Source organism: Camellia sinensis, chromosome 9 (genome assembly GCF_055761805.1).
Source record: "Camellia sinensis isolate YWXY chromosome 9, ASM5576180v1, whole genome shotgun sequence".
Lineage (NCBI taxonomy): Eukaryota > Viridiplantae > Streptophyta > Magnoliopsida > Ericales > Theaceae > Camellia > Camellia sinensis.
In genome coordinates, this window is record NC_138969.1 from 181990306 (window position 1) to 182009176 (window position 18871).

An 18871-nucleotide genomic window follows, 5' to 3' on the forward strand; every position below is an offset into this window, starting at 1 on the left:
GTGCAAAACCAGATACTAAACAGTCGAGTTCGGAGATCCTGAGGCAAGGCGCGTAGCCGAGACCTTCGAGAACTCCAAATGAACACAAACAAGGGTAATCACCGAGTGTTCCAATGGTGACGTCCAAGTCTTGAGGACGGTCAAAAATGGGGTGTCTACAGGAGGCTTCTTTTCCAGTCTGACATCAGACTAAAGGGTGCTATTGGTCCATATGCTTGCCTTGCTCTGGGTCCATCTCAATAATCTAAACTTTTTAATGTGTAGGGCTCATCGACTACCTCATCTCTGCAAAAAATCATGTTGATCGAATATTAATAACCATTTGGTCAAATCACAATTGCGTCAATGACAAGTATGTTATATATTGCAAAACAAACGTGGACAAGAAGAAATTACATATCCCAGTAATCTAGTTGGATTATTAATCCTAAACAAATCTGTTCTATTGTTAATCCCCTTATTATTAATCTACAGCCACTTGTACAAAGAGTACTTCAATCTACAGCTAAAGCATGCCACGATAAGCATGGCAAGAGACAGCCTTTCGATAGTTATCGCGGTGATATGCTAGAAATAGTGTCCTGATTTGCAGAAGGATCTGTGGTCGAAGATGACTTCATATGAGCAATTCTGCCAACAGAAACTGCAGGTTGTCTTGGTTGAGGAAGTGTTGCTGATTCACTTCCCAACAAAACAACCACAGGTGACATATTGGGCCTATCTGCTGGATCTTCTTGGACACACAAAAGCCCGATATGAATGCATCGTACAACTTCTGTCACGGGGCATGATCCCGCCAACAATGGATCCAAAAATTCCAATTCTTTTCCTTCATTCCATAGTCACCATGCCTGTAAAATCGAGTTGTTTGGAAGCACATCTAATTTAGAAGGGGGTAAAAAAAAGTAGTTAACATCTAGTTATCTCAGTATTGTAATTCAAGGGGGTGAGAAAACACACATAAGCAAGGAGTGTCGGAGCATGTTTCGTAAGGTAAAAGCCACTGTTTCTTTTCCCACTAATGATCTCCAGCAAAATTACTCCAAAACTAAAGACGTCAGATTTCACAGAGAATAATACTCCCATTGCATATTCTGGAGCCATGTATCCATTGCATCAAATATGATAATTACATATTAAGGTGTATTGGAAGATACATATTGACCCATATTTAAAATTATTGGAAACACTTACTATGTTCCTACAACTCTTTTGGTGTTACCAGTGTTTTGGTCTTCGCCAAAAATCCGTGCCATTCCAAAGGCTGAAATCTTTGCGACCATTTCTTGGTCCGGTAAAACATTATTAGGCTTTTGATCCCTGTGTATGATTTTAAGCCTTGAGTCTTCGTGCAAATAAAGTAGTCCCCGAGCAATGCCATGAATAATATTAAAGCACATATCCCAGTGAAGTTTTACACACTTCTCTAAATCTGAAATCGTAGAAAAAAAATTAAAGCTCTCCAGGTAATGTTTTGTCTATTTTCTTAGCTACATTGAGCTGTAAGTAAAGTCTATAGATGAAAAATACAAAAACAAACCAAATAGGAAGAGATCAAGGCTTTTGTTAGGCATGTATTCATATATGAGCAGCTTTTCTTCTCCCTGTATGCCACAACCCAAAAGTCTGACAAGGTTTCTGTGTTGAAGTTTTGCAATTACTATGACTTCATTCATGAACTCCTCTAATCCTTGCCATGATTTCCTCGATAGTCTTTTAACTGCTATTTCCTTGCCATTAGACAAGACACCCTACAAATTTCAGTTGAATATATATATTTTTTATCAACAAAAAAGAGGGCTTTATTGATGAAAATCAAATTACAAAGCAAATGACAAACATCAACAAAAAATGAGAGTGCAAAAAACATCAAAGCAAAACCAAACGATCCCAACTAGGTTGGCACCGAAAAACAAGCCCAATCATTTGCTACCACAATACCGAGTTGGTGAGAACCCAAAAAAAATAGACAAAACAAAAGCAGAATAATAGAAAAATAAAACAAAGCAACGGAGTAATTGTGCTAGCAAAAACAGAATAGTTTCAGTTGAATATTTACTGATCAAAAAGGATAAAGGCCTACAAATTTTAGGGTCCAAAAATCGGCCGATATTTTGGACTTTTGATATTGATAGATATATCAGCCAGCATGAAATATTGCCAATGATATCGATATGTATCCCAGATACTGTCATTTAAAACAATATTAAGCACTACCTGATTGATCACATTAAACAGGGAAGAAACTGTTACCTTGTAAACAATGCCGAACCCACCTTGTCCGAGCTTATTTGAATCAGAGACGTTGTCAGTGGCTGCCATTATAGTAGCCAACTCCATGAAAGGCAGTTCCTGAGAACTGACAAATTGACCTTCTTGATTAATGGCAACACTAGGTGAGTTTGCCAATTCATGTAACAACGCACTTTGGCTTCTTTCCTCATCTGCAGGGCAGGAGACTATTCTGTTAATGTAGTTAATACATTGATATGTATGGGAATGTAGTTTGTTGGTTACTTTAGCATTTGGTCAACAATAAGCCTTGAAATACAAAAACAAAATACAAAATGGGACACAGAAAACACTTGTTCTGTGTTTGATTTTGTGTTTGGTTATGTGTTCTTAAACTTGCTATTTTGTAAATTTACCCTTTTGTGTTCCATTGCTTCGCTGACGCCGAATAACATAGCAGCCAGCGGCAAGACCTGCGAGCACGAATGTTGTTGCACCGGTAACTAGCATAGCCACTGTAATCTTCTTTCTTTGCCCTGTTTGTTTAGGAAAAAACCTTTGTTTTCAATTTCAGTTCATATTGTATACACTTGTCTATTAAAATAATAAAATTCTAATGACAATAGACTTGTTTGGGAAATTGTTTTTAGGATAATTATTGAAAACAATCATATTAGCAAACACTTTAAAGTTGTTCATGAATTTTCATAAACTATTTTTGCCCAAAATTTAAAAGACGACGTTACAGTATACTATATTTTGACTAACTAAACTTCAAAAATGGTTTCAGACTAAAACCAACTAGCTTTTACCTGTTAATCGATGCTTACACAAGCAATATGGTTTTCTTGCTTTCTTCAAACATGTGGCAAACAGGCATTAGCATAGACAAAGTAACTAATTTACATTCAATTTTCTTACCATTGATAGTAGGTTCGTTGTAAAACTGGTATAGCTGAAACCTCATGTTGCAGTTTCTGCTGAAAATTTTACCACCTTGGAGAGAACTGCAGCACGCTTCAAGGTCTCCAAATTCATCATTCAAACAATGTCTACAATCATTATGAGAGATGTCTCTTGTGCACTGTACCAGCCCATAGATTGATTCATTCCTTGAAAATTTGGTTTTACCAGTAACAAACATGAGGTTAGAAGGATTGACAGTGGCTTCATCCGAGAGTTTATTCATAAAATCCTTCAAAACTTTAATAAGACTAACACGGTCTGATATACTTTTCTCCTGTTTGTTCGAGGCAGGATACATTCCATTATAGACCATGGAGGAAAAAAAAGGCATGTGTGAGTATCGTACTTGACAGAATTCATGCCATATAATTGCATTTTGGGTTGGACACACTGTCATGATCTCCTGGCTTGCATTCTTTATGCAATCCCGACACACTTCAGGAGTGACATCCCCTCTGCAAAGAGCTTGCCCATAAACTTGATCAATGTTGTTTCCGATTGCAGTGCTGTTGAAGCTTTGATTTAATGGAGTGTTCGATGATAGGGACTCAAGAAGGATGTTGAGGTTGTTCCCAAATCGGCTATTTGGTGTGTAATTAGTTGGACTTGGATCACAAGATATGGATTTAGTTTCTGCAGAAACAGAGTCACTGAGCAAGAACAAGGACAACATTAGGAAAATCATAGCTGAAAGTGCATCTTTGTTAATCTGCCTAATATGAGAGCACATTTGTGCTAATTTTAGCCGAAATGCTTGACAGATAAGAACAGAAATCGGATAACAATAGCAAAGAGATATGCTCTACATTCTTCTTTACAAAAGGTCCATCAACAAGTTTTTATTGAAACCCAAGGTGTTGGCTTGGCTCTATTGATTGCTATCAATTTCTTTGGCGCCACAACCGTAGCATAGACTAAGATTTGTTGGACCAGCGTGGAGGAGACGCTTCTCGAGATTAGGCGATTAACACAGATACCCAATTTTTAAAATAAAACATAAAAAAAAGAAGGTAAATTAGAAATGCATCATTTGACGTTTGCTTTAATTATAAATTGCCTCTCGAGATTTTGAAAATTACAAATATCCATTTCAAATTTTTTTTATTTACAGAATTAACACTAAAAATAAAATCCACAACTACTCTCCTATGCAACAATAAAATTACCAAAATTATTAATTGAAATATTTTTGATATCATTAAAAATTATTAAATAATGATTTTATTAATAGAAGGGGTCATTTTTATTCCGATGTACCGAAAAAATAGAAGGGATCTTTTGTTATGTGATTAAAAATTTGTAGGGGGCAGGATATAATTTTCAAATTTACTGGAGGCAATTCATATTTTAAGCAAATCTGAAAGAATATACACTTGTAATTTACTCAAAAAATAAATATAAGAAATTACGACCGAAAAAGAAACAAGGTTTGACTCTGGTAACAAAATAAGCTCTTAATTTTTTATTTTGTCAATTTAATTCCTAATTTTTTGATTTCTTTTCAATCTAAATGATTCGCATATTTCTATTAAGTAAAATAATATATATATATATATATATATAATAAGGGAGAACTGTTTTTGAAAATGTCCCAAATGTATCAGAGATACATTTGGTTTTAACGGCCAAGATGAATCCTAAGTTCATCTCAATGGCTCAGATAAATAGATCTCCCGCCCAAACAACTCTTTGCTCTCTCTCCCACGTCTAGCTAAAACACATCTGCTCTCAGATCCGATCCTCCTGCTCTTTATCCCAAAAGCCTCTAATGCCTTACCTCTCCCTCTATACCCGACCAACGGCATTTTCTTCACACTTTTCTTCTCTATCGAAGAGGCAATGATTGGTTTTCCAGGTACAGCTTAATTGTTTTGTTTTTGGTTCTTTTGTTGATGAATTTTCCACGTACGCCGTTCGCGGATCGAATAACCACCGTCTTGGCAAAGGAAATCGAACCAAAATCCATTAGATTCGGAGATGGATATGGAGATCCATTAAATCGAACTCAAGTCAGATCAGAGCGTTTCACTGCCATTGCGGTCGCGACCATACTGAATCCTCTCTTGAGATGGAGATGGATCGACTCCTCCAGATTTGATCAGAAGCGTTTGATCAGGAAACATGCACTTGGACACAGAACCGCACTTTCGTAATTTAGAACATCAACTATTTCAAAACCACTGCCATATATTCATATTCTTACTGGCTTGACATGTGATGTATGAAGATGTCTAAGAACTAAAAAGCCCCAGGTTAGTAATTTGTTTACTTTTTTTAATAATTTTTTTTGTTTGAAATGGTGTTGTTATTGATTAATTAGTTTAGTATTTGATCGCCTTAATTTCGTATATTTTATATCATTTCCATTCCGTCTTGACTTCGTATTTGATAGCTATAACTTCAGGAAAAAATAATTTGGGGGAAATTGAAAATGGAATTTAGGTAATTCTCATTGAAAGCAAGTTTATAAATAAAGTTTTTATCATTTTTCAGTGCACAAGGATAATTATTGTTCAATTGCCAAAAGTTAAAATAATTAGCATTTTTGGCTATAAAATTTTCTATTTTCCTCATAATTATTGGAATTTTTTCTTATTGTTAACAATTTGCCCAAACACAAAAATCAAAAGTACAACAGTAGATATGATCAATATATAAATTCTTTTTGATTTATCACAGAATGACTTTTTTTAATAAATAATTGAAAATTGAACCGAGATGTACCTCTTGTGCTTTGATTCTTTGGTAGATCTTTGATTCTGTAGCAAATGTGTTCATTCAAGCCTAACAGATTCATAGCAAATGTGTTCATTCAAAGTTTGATTTCTGCATCTCGATTTCTGGTTTGTATCTCTCTAATCCTAACATTATTTTCTAATCCGAACATTATTCAAAGTTTGTATTCAAAGTTTGATTTTTTTATTTATTTAGTATTCAAACAATCTTATCTATTTTTATAAATGGAAAAGTATTTGTAAATGGAAAGTATTTTGTTTTCCAAACTTAGAATCTGTTAGGTTCTTATTACAAATCTATACTAATATTCAATAGAACTAATACACAGTAACCACACATCAATTGTACCTTATTGCCAACAAGAGGTGAATCATCAGCAAACCATGTATCCTGCCTCTCTGTTTGGCAGTGAGCAAAACATGAATTTATGAATAACCCATTTTCCTTAGACGTTGAGAATCCTTCTAAGGTATGATTTCTGAAGTCTGCTCCAAAGAATATACAAAATCTTTAATCAATTGATGAAATTTCTATACTACATTTTTAAGAAAGCTAATCAAATTTATTAATAGTCATGCCAGTTGAGTAATTTTTGTTATATGAAACCACCTTGCAGAAATTTCTGGATCTGTGATTCTGAACAACTTGCGTGATTCATTTTGTAGTCACGCCAAATGCCATTAGGATCAGCTGATGCAGGAGCTAAACTGGCCTGGACCTGAATTGCGAAATGAAGAGACCTAATGTATCAAGTTTTTCATTTAACATGCTTAAAAGCAATCACAAAGCAAGCCATTGTCAGATGTCTTGTTGCATGAGTGAAACTCCAGGTGAACTAAATTTACCAAACTCTACAGAAACAAGATATTACCTGCCATGAATCATAGGCTGCATTGAGAATAAATAGAGGGGTTTTGACATTGGCAATTAAGTTCTCGGGGAAGAAGCACTGTAATGGAAGAATGATATGAAAGTCAAAGTGAGTTTGAGAATGATGGGATTGAACAGAATTTGGTATTTTCGTATGCCATTAAATCTCTTGCATTTGCCAAGAAAATTGAAGGAACAGGCTCACCGAAGTCGGATCAAGATTCTCGGTACAACTACTTGGAAGATTCTTTTAACAATTAGAAAGGCATGAATCTCTCGCTATTATAAATCCAATAAGTTTGAGTTAAAATTAGACTGTCTTTTTGGGTATGTATTACTGCAGACTTTTGTGATACATAACGGATTATTTTGTTTGTTTGTTTGTTTGTTTGTTTTTATTTTTTATTTTTTATTTTTTTATTTAAGTTATGCAAATACACAATGAAATGAATTCATTTCGTAGTGTATCTTTTTACATCCATTTTTAGCTACCTTTGAATTAGAAGCAGCATATGAACTGAAATAATTGTTGGTTACTGATCAGTCAATGGATTAGATAGTGTTTTTCAACCAGTATAATTTTCATTGTGCTTTCCTTTTTGCATTATATTTATACGTTATGTGGAATCCATTCTTTAAAATTTAACGATTCCACATCTAATAACGAGGAACTAACACATAGCTTCATCATTTGCGTAAGTCTAGATATGGAAACCTTCCTTTTCACCTCAGAATCTATCAATGAAGGCCACCCTGACAAGCTCTATGACCAAGTCTCAGATGCAATTCTGGATGCTTGCTGAGAACAAGATCCGGAAAGCAAAGTTGCCTGTGAGACGTGCACAACAATCAACATGGTCATGGTCTTCGGTGAGATCACAACCAACCCAAGCACTGGAAGCGCAACACTGCCATCGCCATGGCTGGTATCTTCCTCATCTACATCCCCATCGCCATGAAATCTACCCAACTCGAGGTCCTCTCTCTCTGTCTCAGAACCCACATTTCATTTTGATTGTTTTACTTTGCAAGATCTGAGTTTTTACTTCGACGATACAATGTTTAATTGCAATTAGGTTTTGGGTTTTGTTCAAAAAGCTAATCTCGGTTTTTCCTCATCTGGGTTTTGCAATTTTTATTGTTGTTGTTATCAAAGTTGATGGTGAGTAAAATTTTATAGGATTAATTATCTGTTTGTGTTCGATGTCATTGTTTCAATGTACATTGATGCAAGCTTTGGTATATAGAAATTGGTCTAATACAGAGGTCTGTTTGGGAGTAATAAAAGTCCCATGATATTGATATGAAATTACTATACACTTTCGGTTTTATTGTTATTTATAAAGATGGGTTGAATTTTAAAACAATTTAAAAATGGTTTCTATACACTTTCGGTCTAATTGAAGATGTGTCGAATTTTAAAACAATTTACAACAGTTTAAAAATAGTTTACAGCAGTTTCTAGATGTGAAATTTACAGTTAAATTTGAGGGGCATTCTTACAAAATGAGTGGAAACAGAGGCATCAGTCGTATTCTCAATTGGGTTGTCCTCCGATCCGAGTCGAGTGGCAGAGCAGAAGAAGAAGAAGTAGTTGATTCAGAATCAATCAATCAATCAATCATCATCAATGGCGTTTATGAGGGGAGAAAGTATGCAGTGCTTCCTGGAGCCATGGCAGCTGCTCTGATCTACTCTCCTCCCGACTACTCTTCTTCCAAGAAACACTCCTCCTCCTCCTCCTCCAAGTAGATTATGGATCTACATCTCTCCTTCAATTCCAACGGTTCGCTTCCTCTCTTTTTCACTCTCAATTCATCTATCAATTTTCTCTCTTATCTTAGGTTTTCTAATAATCTCCCTGTTGTTTGATTTGAGAATACAGCTTATGTTTAAGAATTTTGTTTCTATATGCAGACCTTAAGATTATTATGCTTCTCTAAGATTATTTTAGTTGGAGATTATTGTTTTCATGTTGCCAAGTTTATGAGATTTTCATAAGATAGGAGACATAAACATAATTATCACTTAGGTAATGTAATCTCCAGACTTTGCTCAATTTTTTACCCAAATTTTAGGGTAAGCTTTTATTTGATTAATGTTAGAGTTGTAAATTTGAAAACTACAAATCATGTTGAAAATTTGATTTGGGTAAAAAATGTTTAGAACTCAATTTGGTGTAAGTTTGATTCAAGGAGTGGAGATGTGTTTTCAGTGATTTTTTACTCAAATTTAAAATTAATATAGGTTTATGTCAAGGGTTGGATATATGTTTAGGTGTTGTAGTTACCATGCTTATTATAGTTGTAGTTCATTATTTTGCAGTGTTATATGGGTTTAATGGAATTTCAGTTATTGTGCCAATATCTTAGAAAGGATGTCCTATGGCGTGGTCCCATTTCATGACACTCTTACAGTTTCTGTCGTATTTTTAAAACAATTTAAAAATGATTACTATACACTTTTGGTCTAATTGAAGATGGGTCGAATTTGAAAACAATTTACAATAGTTTAAAAATGGTTTAGGGCAGTTTCTAGATGTGAAATTTACAGTTAAATTTGAGGGGCATTCTTAGAAAATGATTAAAGTGTGATGAAGCCTCTTCTTCTGCAATGTGTGCCTTTAATAAAAGAATAGATGTGTATGATGTTATAAATGAAAATATAGCACATAACATCTCAGTGTTAGCCAACATATATTTATGCCCAGTAAATTGATTTCCCAAAGAGTTAAAACACAACTTGAACTTTGTCGAAAACAAACTTGCCTGGATTCTCATGCAGGTAAATCTCCAACAATGAGAGAACACGAAGTTTGAAGAGCACGAGCAGGGATTGAGCAGTTTCACCCCCAGCTTGGTTCTTACGCTCTTTCAAAAATTTTGCAATCCATGCGGAACATTGCATCATCATCCATTTCTCCATCAGAGTCATCAGAAGCTTCGGGATGTTCTTTGTCAACTGCCTCAAGTCCACCTACTACTTCAGAATCATCTGTCTGCAAGTGTTATTGTTATTTATATAGATTTTTATTTTTAAAATTTTTTTTATGTAGTTTATGGATTTGGATTTAATTTTTTAAAAAGTTTTAGGTCTGACATAATCGTTGATCTTTATAAAATGGGTTTTGATTTTAGAAATATATTTTTATTTTCAGTTTGTTTTATGAAATGGATTTAATTTTTTAATGGAAAATGAGTGTTGATTTTTTATGATTTTGAAAAAATCTTTTGAAATCGGTGTTGATTTTTTTTGATTTAACAAAATCAAATCACAAATTTAAGATAAAATAGAGTGAAAAAAAAAATACAGAGAGGAAAATCGAACAAAGGAAATAAATGGTTTGTTATTTGAGCTCTGAGAGTAAAATGTAGTGTTTGTTAAGAGATGAGAGAGGAGGAAATGAGAGAGAGATTAGAGAGAGAGAGAGAGAGAGAGAGAATGAGTATTTTAAAATGTTTAATAAATATTTCAAATACAAATTAATGTTTTAACTTAAACTTTTAGTAATGAATTTGATAAGTTATATTTTAACTTAAAGGAACTCTATCATAATCGATGTTCAATCTTTCTCTAAAAAACTCTCTCAAAAAACTCTTTCTAAAAACCTCCACCTCGGGGCCTCACCGCTGGCCGGCCGGCCGCCGCCTTTGGTCATGGCGGTCGGCTAGCCTATCTTTTTTCTTCTTGTGTTCTTGGGTTTTCTCCTAATAAACTTGAGCCCCTTTAGTTTTCTCTTTATCCTTTTCAGATCTAATCTCTAGATTTGCTTAGGTTGTTGTTTTGGTTATTTCGTTTTTGTGTAGCCTCCTCCTTTGGTGCCCAAGATAGCTTTGATGGGTGATTTTGGTGGGTTTTTCTCTCGGTTGGAAAGGATCGGTGGTAGTGGTGCTTCAGCCATGGTGTTTCAGCTTCAGCAGTGGGTCTTGGTTTAGGTTGGGAGCGTTGAACAGAGGTGGGTTGGTTCAGGAACTTCATTCGGGCACTTCTTTGCGAGCAGGAGTTTGAGGGGTGGAGGATTTAGAGCTGTTTAGGATCTCCATTCGAGCGCTCCTGTGCGAGTGGGAGTTTGAGGGGTGATTTCCGTTCTTTTCTATGGTGGTCGGTGTCCGTGTTCGGTTTTGAGGAGATTGGCGCTGGTTAAACAAAGAGGGGACTGCCCAGCGTTGTTTGGTGAGGTTTCAATCTGTTAATGTACACTAAACCTAACCCACTACCCTAACCCACTACATTCACTCCACTAAACCTAACACACTTACCATCTCCACTACCACCCACCACCTCCACTACCATCCACTACCACCACTCACTTACCTCACACCTCTCCTATATAATAGCTTGTAACATACAAATCAATATACATCAATCAAAATATCAATCAATAATACATTTATTTTAACATGGTATCAGAGCTAGGTTGAGAACCTAGTATTTTCGTTCCACCGGCGGGCGGCAATCTCGCCTTGGCCGCCCGCCGGACAAACCCAAATCTCACTCACCTTGGCTGCTTCATGTTCTTCTCAGGAGATAAACTTGAAATGAAGAGTTTACCAAGGTTGCTGGATCTGATCTGATTAAGCCTTGCACTGTTCAAGCAAAAACTACATCTGATCGTAACACATACTTAACCCACTCCAAGATCTTCCCACACGCCGGAGCTCCAACATCACAGAGATCCTCTCTTCCTTCCCACTCCATACACCCACTCCATACACACCCAAGATCTTCCCACACCATGCACAAGAGACCCAGCTAACACACATCTCTCTCTCACCCACGGCTCTCACACACGCCACTCACCCATGCACACTCAGCCACCTCTCTCTCACCCACGGCTCTCACACACGCCACTCACCCATGCACACACCCAGTCACCATACACTTCTCACACACAGCCCAATCAGAGCTACACACACACACTGCCATCTCATTCTCTCTCTCTCGGCAAGCCCACATACACACTGATACACACACCATGGAAGTTTCACTGCAACACACACATAGAACACACACACACAACACCATTCACAGACACGGTTTTAGAGAGAGAGAGCACACACACCATAGACAGCACACATACAGAGCTCCCTTGCATGAAGGACACTGATACAGATCAACACACACACATGCATCTATTCTCGGGCTCTCTCACTCTCTCGGCAGTTTTGGGTTGGAGCTGAACACACACCACAAAAGATGAAGCTCTCTCATGGGATAAGGGATACTCAACATGCACTGATCTCTCTCTTCTCCCTCTGGGATGATACACGGCTGCACCAGCACACACCAAACAACCAGCACATGGGGGCACCCACTCACTCTCTCACTCTCTTTCCCTCTCATATTTTATTACTCTCTCTCTCTCCATCTAACCGAAGTCGCCCTCAAATTGAATATATATATATATATATCTATCTATCTATATATATTTGTTTAATAGCTGGCACACCCAACCATTTCTCTTCTTTTCTTTTCTTTTTATTTCTTTCTTTGATTCTTCCAACTCCACTCACACACACACCCACGGGAGTGACTGACAGCCACACAGCCACCTTTTATTTTTTTTTTTATTATTATTCCAACCCCACTCCACTTTCTCTTCTTTTCTTCTATATCTCTATATATCTATCTATATTTATTTTACTATATTGTACAGACCACCATCATCCTCCTCTTCTTCTTATTATTCTTATTATTATTATTATTCTTATTATTCTTTTTATTTTATTTTATTTTTGCACAAAAAAAAAAAAAAAAAAAAAAAAAAAAAAACCAGGCAAAAGACACAACCTGATTTGCACCTCAATAATCTTACTTTCCTCGTGGGCTTGTTCCCACCACACTATTATACTATATTCTATTATTATTATTATTATTTACACAACAAAAAAAAAAAAAAAAAAAAAAAAAAAAAAAAAAACAACACAAAACAAACAACAAACAGCACAAAAACAAAAAAAAAGAACTTCACACCACACTCATTTTATTCATGTTGGGACTCACCCCGATCACCCTTTTACAAAACAAAAAAAAAAAAAAAAAAAAAAAAAAAAAAAAAAAACCCACACCCCCAGTGGGATTTTTCTTCTCTACTCTGCAGGTCTCTTCTTTTTGCCTCCGTCCTGAGCCGCCCTTGACGGTGCTGCCTCCGTGTTTTCCACGCCGCCAAGCACGTTCACTCCCTGCTCCTCCACTGCAGCATATTGCGGCCCTCCAAATCGGAACATCACGGTGGCCTTCCGCTTCAGCTCCTTGTTTTCTGCCCTTAGCACGCTTATCTCTGCTCGCGCATCCTTATACATGCGTTGGAGCAGAGCCAGCTGGGAGTTTAATTGCTGCACTTCATTTGTCCTACTCTGCAGCCGGTGCGACAAGTTTGTGACCGCCGTCATAGACTCCACACATGCCTTCAAAGTATACTGATTAGCCTCCACATCCGTTTGCACTGCCATTTTTTGCTCCACCGACTGCATCGGAAAGTTCAACGGAGCAAACCCAGTGGTGTTTAGTTGAGGTTCACGGGACACCGCACCAGTTCTCTCTCCTGTGGACTCGTTGAGATCGGGAAAGAGAGTGAGCAGCCCACGGGACGACGAAGCCATTTTCTCTCGCAACAGAGTGTTACAGCCTCTCTCTCTCAGCACAACAGTGTTACAGCCTCTCTCTCTCAGCACAACGCAGAATTCTTCAGAGGTTTCTCTCAGTTTCTTGTCTCAGTTTCTGCCTCCTCCGCTTCGGTTTATAACGACCATGACACAGAGACAGCCACGCGCATCGCGCGCCTTTTGACACCGACAACCTGGCACGCCTTTTCATGGCACACCTTTTCATGACTCGGGCACGTCTTTTGATGACACGCCTTTTGATGGCACACCTTTTGAGGGCACGACTTTTGAGGGCTCGATATCTACATCCATGTATATTTTTTGGGCAGCCTATATACACCCTCATACAGTGTCTTTTACACCGGCCAGCTTTATCAATCCCTTTGTTTCAACCTCAAATAGGTTTCTATCTTCACACCTATTTGAGTTTGAGGGGGGGTTATACACAGTATCATGTATAAGTCGCTCATGGCGCACTCCCTAAGTCGCCCCCTTGGTGCACCACCACAACCTCTTGCTACATCGGTCCGACATGACCCCGTAAACTGTCCCGACATTGATTCCGGTCAGCTTCTACATCGGTCCGACATGACCCCATAAACTGTCTTCTCTAACGGTCCGACATGACCCCATAAACTGTCTTCTCCAACGGTCCGACATGACCCCATAAACTGTCTTCTACAACGGTCTGACACGACCACACAGTGTCTGCTACAACGGTCCGACATGACCCCGTAAACTGTCCTGCTACATCGGTCCGACATGACCCCGTAAACTGTCTTCTACAACGGTCCAACATGACCCCGTAAACTGTCCTGTTACAACGGTCCGACATGACCCCGTAAACTGTCTTCTACATCTGACACGACCACACAGTGTCTGCTTCAACGGTCCGACATGACCCCGTAAACTGTCTGCTACAACGGTCTGACACGACCATACCGTGTCTCCTATCCTGTTTTATTTTATTTATCAGTTTATTTTTCTGTTTTGTAACTCTCTCCAAACTCAAGTTGGTTTGTGTCTAACCTCCTTGAGTTTGAGGGGGGCTGTTAATGTACACTAAACCTAACCCACTACCCTAACCCACTACATTCACTCCACTAAACCTAACACACTTACCATCTCCACTACCACCCACCACCTCCACTACCATCCACTACCACCACTCACTTACCTCACACCTCTCCTATATAATAGCTTGTAACATACAAATCAATATACATCAATCAAAATATCAATCAATAATACATTTATTTTAACAGAAGGAGTTTGTTTGGGTCACGGAGGAGATCCAAAGGAGGAGGCTGCAGCAACTGAAGTAGAGGAGAGTGAAGCAAGTAGAGGCTGTCGTTGTTCAGCGGTGAAGCAGAGTTGTTTCGGTCCCGGGTGGTTCTCGATGGTGAAGCAAGAGTAGTTTCGGTCACGGGTGGTGCAGGGTGCTCGGCGGCATTGGAGCCTGAGGGTCCGACAGTTTGGAGGTTGAGTGTCTGTCATTGGTGCAGGGTGGGTGGGTCAGGCGTGGGGCTCAAGTGTGTAATAGTGCTTGAGTCAGAGTGTGGTTTGGGGTGTGTAGCTGTGTTTTAGGTGGGGGCTCATGATTGTGGTTTTTTAATTTATTTTGTTTGTTGTTTTTTCAAATTTAAAATCGTGAGGCTAGGGGTTGGTTGTAAGAACGCGAGTAGCAGTAGTAGGAGAGTGAATTTTTACTCTTCGAATCTCTCTCAGTGCGTTTTATTTCCTTGAACCTGTAAATTTTATGTTTTTAATGAAATTTTTCTTTGCCGATCAAAAAAAATATTTTAACTTAAAGGAATCACCATTGTATGATATCTTGAACTGATTTATTATAATTGATTTCTATAACAGTGAAATTATTATCATTTTGAATTGATTTTTTTGTTAAGGATATGATACCAATATTAATAATTTATGTTAATTGATTTTTGTAAAATATGTGTACCGTGTCTTCAGGCACGGGCATACGCTAGTGTATATATATATATATAGAGAGAGAGAGAGAGAGAGTATTTTAGCCATTAAACTCAATGTAAACGTACATAAAATGTTTCAAATATTATTTTTTGTTAAGTGTAATAGTTAAAATATAATTTTTTTCATTAGTATTTCTTAATGAAAATAAATAAATAATTTAGATTGAAAATAAATCAAAATATTAAAGTTTAAATTAATATAATAAAAAACTCAGTGCTTATTTTATTACAAATATCAAATCCTAAAGTTTGCTTTTGTTTTTTGTTTTTTTTTGTTTTTTGTTTTTTAAGTTTCCAAAAAAATAAGTATTCAATTAGACAAACTGATCATTTTCTTGAAACTTCATAACCACAATTAATTTGACTGACAAGCACAAATGTCTATAGAAAAATATAAAAAAACGAGAAATATGACCATACAATTTGAAAGGGGACGTATATAATTTTCAAGACATGGTGTTGGACTTCCAACCACAAAGAAGGCATCAGCATCTTCAGGTTTGAACGAGTCAACTCAAATCGAGGAGTAAGTTACTTAAATTTGGTTTAAAAATTGAGTAATATTACGAATTTCTCTTTATTAATTCAAAAATTATTCAAAATCTTTATTTTCTGGTTCAAATTTATTCTATACTTAGATTTCACACCACACAAATTCAATCACAACTACACAATTCCATTCGAAGTAAATTTGGAGAAGTTAAAAGTAGACACCTAGAATTATTCTTAAAAATTTTCTAAGTTTCAAAACATGTTTAAGATTAATTTTCGATCACAAAGAAGTTTTTCACTAAATCAAGCTAGCTTGGTTTTATACAATGCTTTAAATTTTTGGATAATTTACAAAAAAACCTCTTGAACTATAATCCATTATATTTTGCCGCTAAAATTTCAAATCTCAACAATTAATCCCTTAAAATATTATGTTATTATAGTTAACTCATTTTGTTAGAATTCTGTTAAGAATGTATAAAAAATTAGATCATTTGTAAAGCACATGATATATTTATTAAATTTTTAGGACAATAATGTCCTAAAAATAGTTATCACATTTGCATTTTGTTACTAAGATAAGGGAAACAAAGTACAAATGAAATCTTGATAAAAAAAAAAAGAAGTACGAATAAAATTACCATATAAGAGTATTATTATCCTAAAACAATCATTAATGAATATTATTATCCTAAAAATTTAATATATGTGTCATGTGTTTTGCACATCATCTAATTTGTGGTGTGAGCAATATAAGACATAGACAAGTACACTTCGAATATTCCAGATAAGAATTGGAATAAGTTAGAAAATCATTCGACATTTTAATGACAAGTGAAATTTGAAATTTTCAGATAATAATTGGAATGAGTTAGAATATTATTCCTTCCGCATCCGATTACAATTCCTCGGTTGCCTTTCATGGTAAATGACCTGTCATAGGAGACAGAACAGAAGGATGTGAAAGGCAAGAAAAAAACCATGGTAATGACAATCCCCTAACATTATTCTGGGGCTGTTTTGGCAACTTGGCTTTTAACTTATTTTGGTCGTATTATTTTTTATATTTTTTACATATTAAAAGATAAAAAAAAGTAAAAAAATAAAATTAAAAAGTTAGTTTTTAATTAACTTTTCAAAAGTGCTCTTAGAGTATCACATGTCCATATTCTTTTATCAATCATCATTCATTATACCCTTATATTCGTCAATCACCCAATACAAAATTATAATACCTCACATTATCCACCAATCATAATACAATAGAACATCATGTGACCGCACTCCCAGAATACGCAATAATCACCCAATATTTATTATGGAAAATTATGGGACGAGTCCCTTTAGTTCGAGTAAACTTTCATTTTGATTTTTGTAATTTTAATTTAAACAGTTTCGTACATATATTTTTAATTTTGTTGTAATGTGATCTTTCTGTCATATATTGTTAACATTTTGAACGAAAAAACATCGTGTGCAAAATTAGAGGGACCATTGTAAAATTCAAAACAAAGTTTCACTTTGATGCTCTAATTTTGCACACGGTTTTTTTTTTTTTTTTTTTTTCCGTTTCAAAGTTTAACAATAAATGACGAAGGAATCACATTACAATAGAATTGAAAATATAGATTTAAATTGTTCCAATTAAAATCACAGAAACTAAAGTGATACTTTACTTAAATTGCAGAGACTAATTGTGTAATTTACCCTAATATAAACTATTACTCAACTTGGCTTAATCGATCACCGAGGCATAATATCAGAAATGGTGATTCATTAATATAATAATCTTTATCATTTGACTCATAATGATCAGTGAATCTCCCCACAGAGAAGGCAAATCGTTCGAGTAGGTTAAGAGTTTCTTCAATTTTTAGCATAACCATAACCGATAACATCGTAGGCTTGTCATATGCATCTTCTTGAACATACAATAAACAAAAATGCATGTACCTTAAGAACTCATCAAGATTACAAGGCTGTCAATAATGGATCAATCATTTCCAGCCATTTCCCTTCATTTCATAATTGACATACCTGTAGCATCAACCCCAAATTAAGTGTGGACCCAAGTGCTGAGGTCGCCCCATCAAGATGACCATGAATGACTAAAAGAGTATGGGCTAAAGCCCAAGGGAAATGGGCCAACAGTGGGCCGAAGTAGGTCTGACCCGCCTAGGGTCCGAACAGACTCCATGAAGGAAAATGCTTAAGTGAAGTTGCAGAGAGAACACATGCAACGGTCAAGTTGCAGAGGAAACACATGCAGCGATCAAGTTGTTGAGGCATTTTGCCTCAGTGCCGCCATTCCCCGATATTGTCGGCTTCGTCGCCATCTGAAGTTATTGAGAGAAAGACAAAGACGAAACAACTAAGTTGCAGAGGCAACACTTGCGACGACCAAGTTGTAGAGGCACTTTGATTCAGCGCCGCCATTCCAAATATTGTCGGTAGCACTGCCATTCCAAGTATTGTCGGTACTGCAGCCATTTGGAGCTGCTGAAGGAAGGAGAAAACCAAAGCAACTAAGTTGTAGAGGTAGTACTTGCAGTGCCAAAGTTGCAGAGGTATTTTGTCGTCTCCGCCATTTCTATTATTGTCGGTTCTGCCATTTGAACTTACCGCGGGAAATGACTGTCGCATCAACTACAACCGCCACAGCTAACATGCAGAGGGAACATCCCGCCAAGGTGATAGCAGCCTTAGGGAGAAGCTTACCCTCTGCGAGTAGAGGCTAATGCTTGGTGCTGATAACAAGCCCCAAGGTATTACTAGCCTAGGGCTGATAGCAGGCCCCAAAGTTCATGAACTTGGCGCAGATAGCAGGCCTCAAGACTTATAGGTTGGAGCTGATAGCAGGCCTAGAGATACCAGTTTACCGCAGCGATCCCGCTAAGATGGGAGTAGGGTAGCCCGAGTGTAAGGGACTCCCTTTCCATTACCCAAGTCATGGACCTACCTTAGTTGCACATATAG

General features: G+C 36.7%; 1 protein-coding gene and 1 long non-coding RNA gene across 2 annotated transcripts; both read right to left on the reverse strand.

The window, feature by feature from the left end:
* Nucleotides 1-337: 337 nt before the first annotated feature.
* Nucleotides 338-4155, reverse strand: LOC114257655 (cysteine-rich receptor-like protein kinase 8). Its single transcript, XM_082888127.1, has 6 exons — nt 3154-4155; nt 2649-2768; nt 2254-2444; nt 1541-1751; nt 961-1432; nt 338-851 (listed from the first exon to the last, which is right to left on the reverse strand). The coding sequence occupies exons 1-5, from the start codon at nt 3926-3928 to the stop codon at nt 1194-1196; spliced, it is 1536 nt and encodes a 511-aa protein (XP_082744253.1). The 5' UTR covers nt 3929-4155; the 3' UTR covers nt 338-851; nt 961-1193.
* Nucleotides 4156-6556: 2401 nt separating this feature from the next.
* On the reverse strand, nt 6557-7057 carry LOC114282654 (uncharacterized). Its single transcript, XR_014341379.1, has 3 exons — nt 7010-7057; nt 6806-6883; nt 6557-6652 (listed from the first exon to the last, which is right to left on the reverse strand). It is a non-coding gene; the product is annotated as an uncharacterized LOC114282654 (long non-coding RNA).
* Between the last annotated feature and the right edge of the window lie 11814 nt (nt 7058-18871).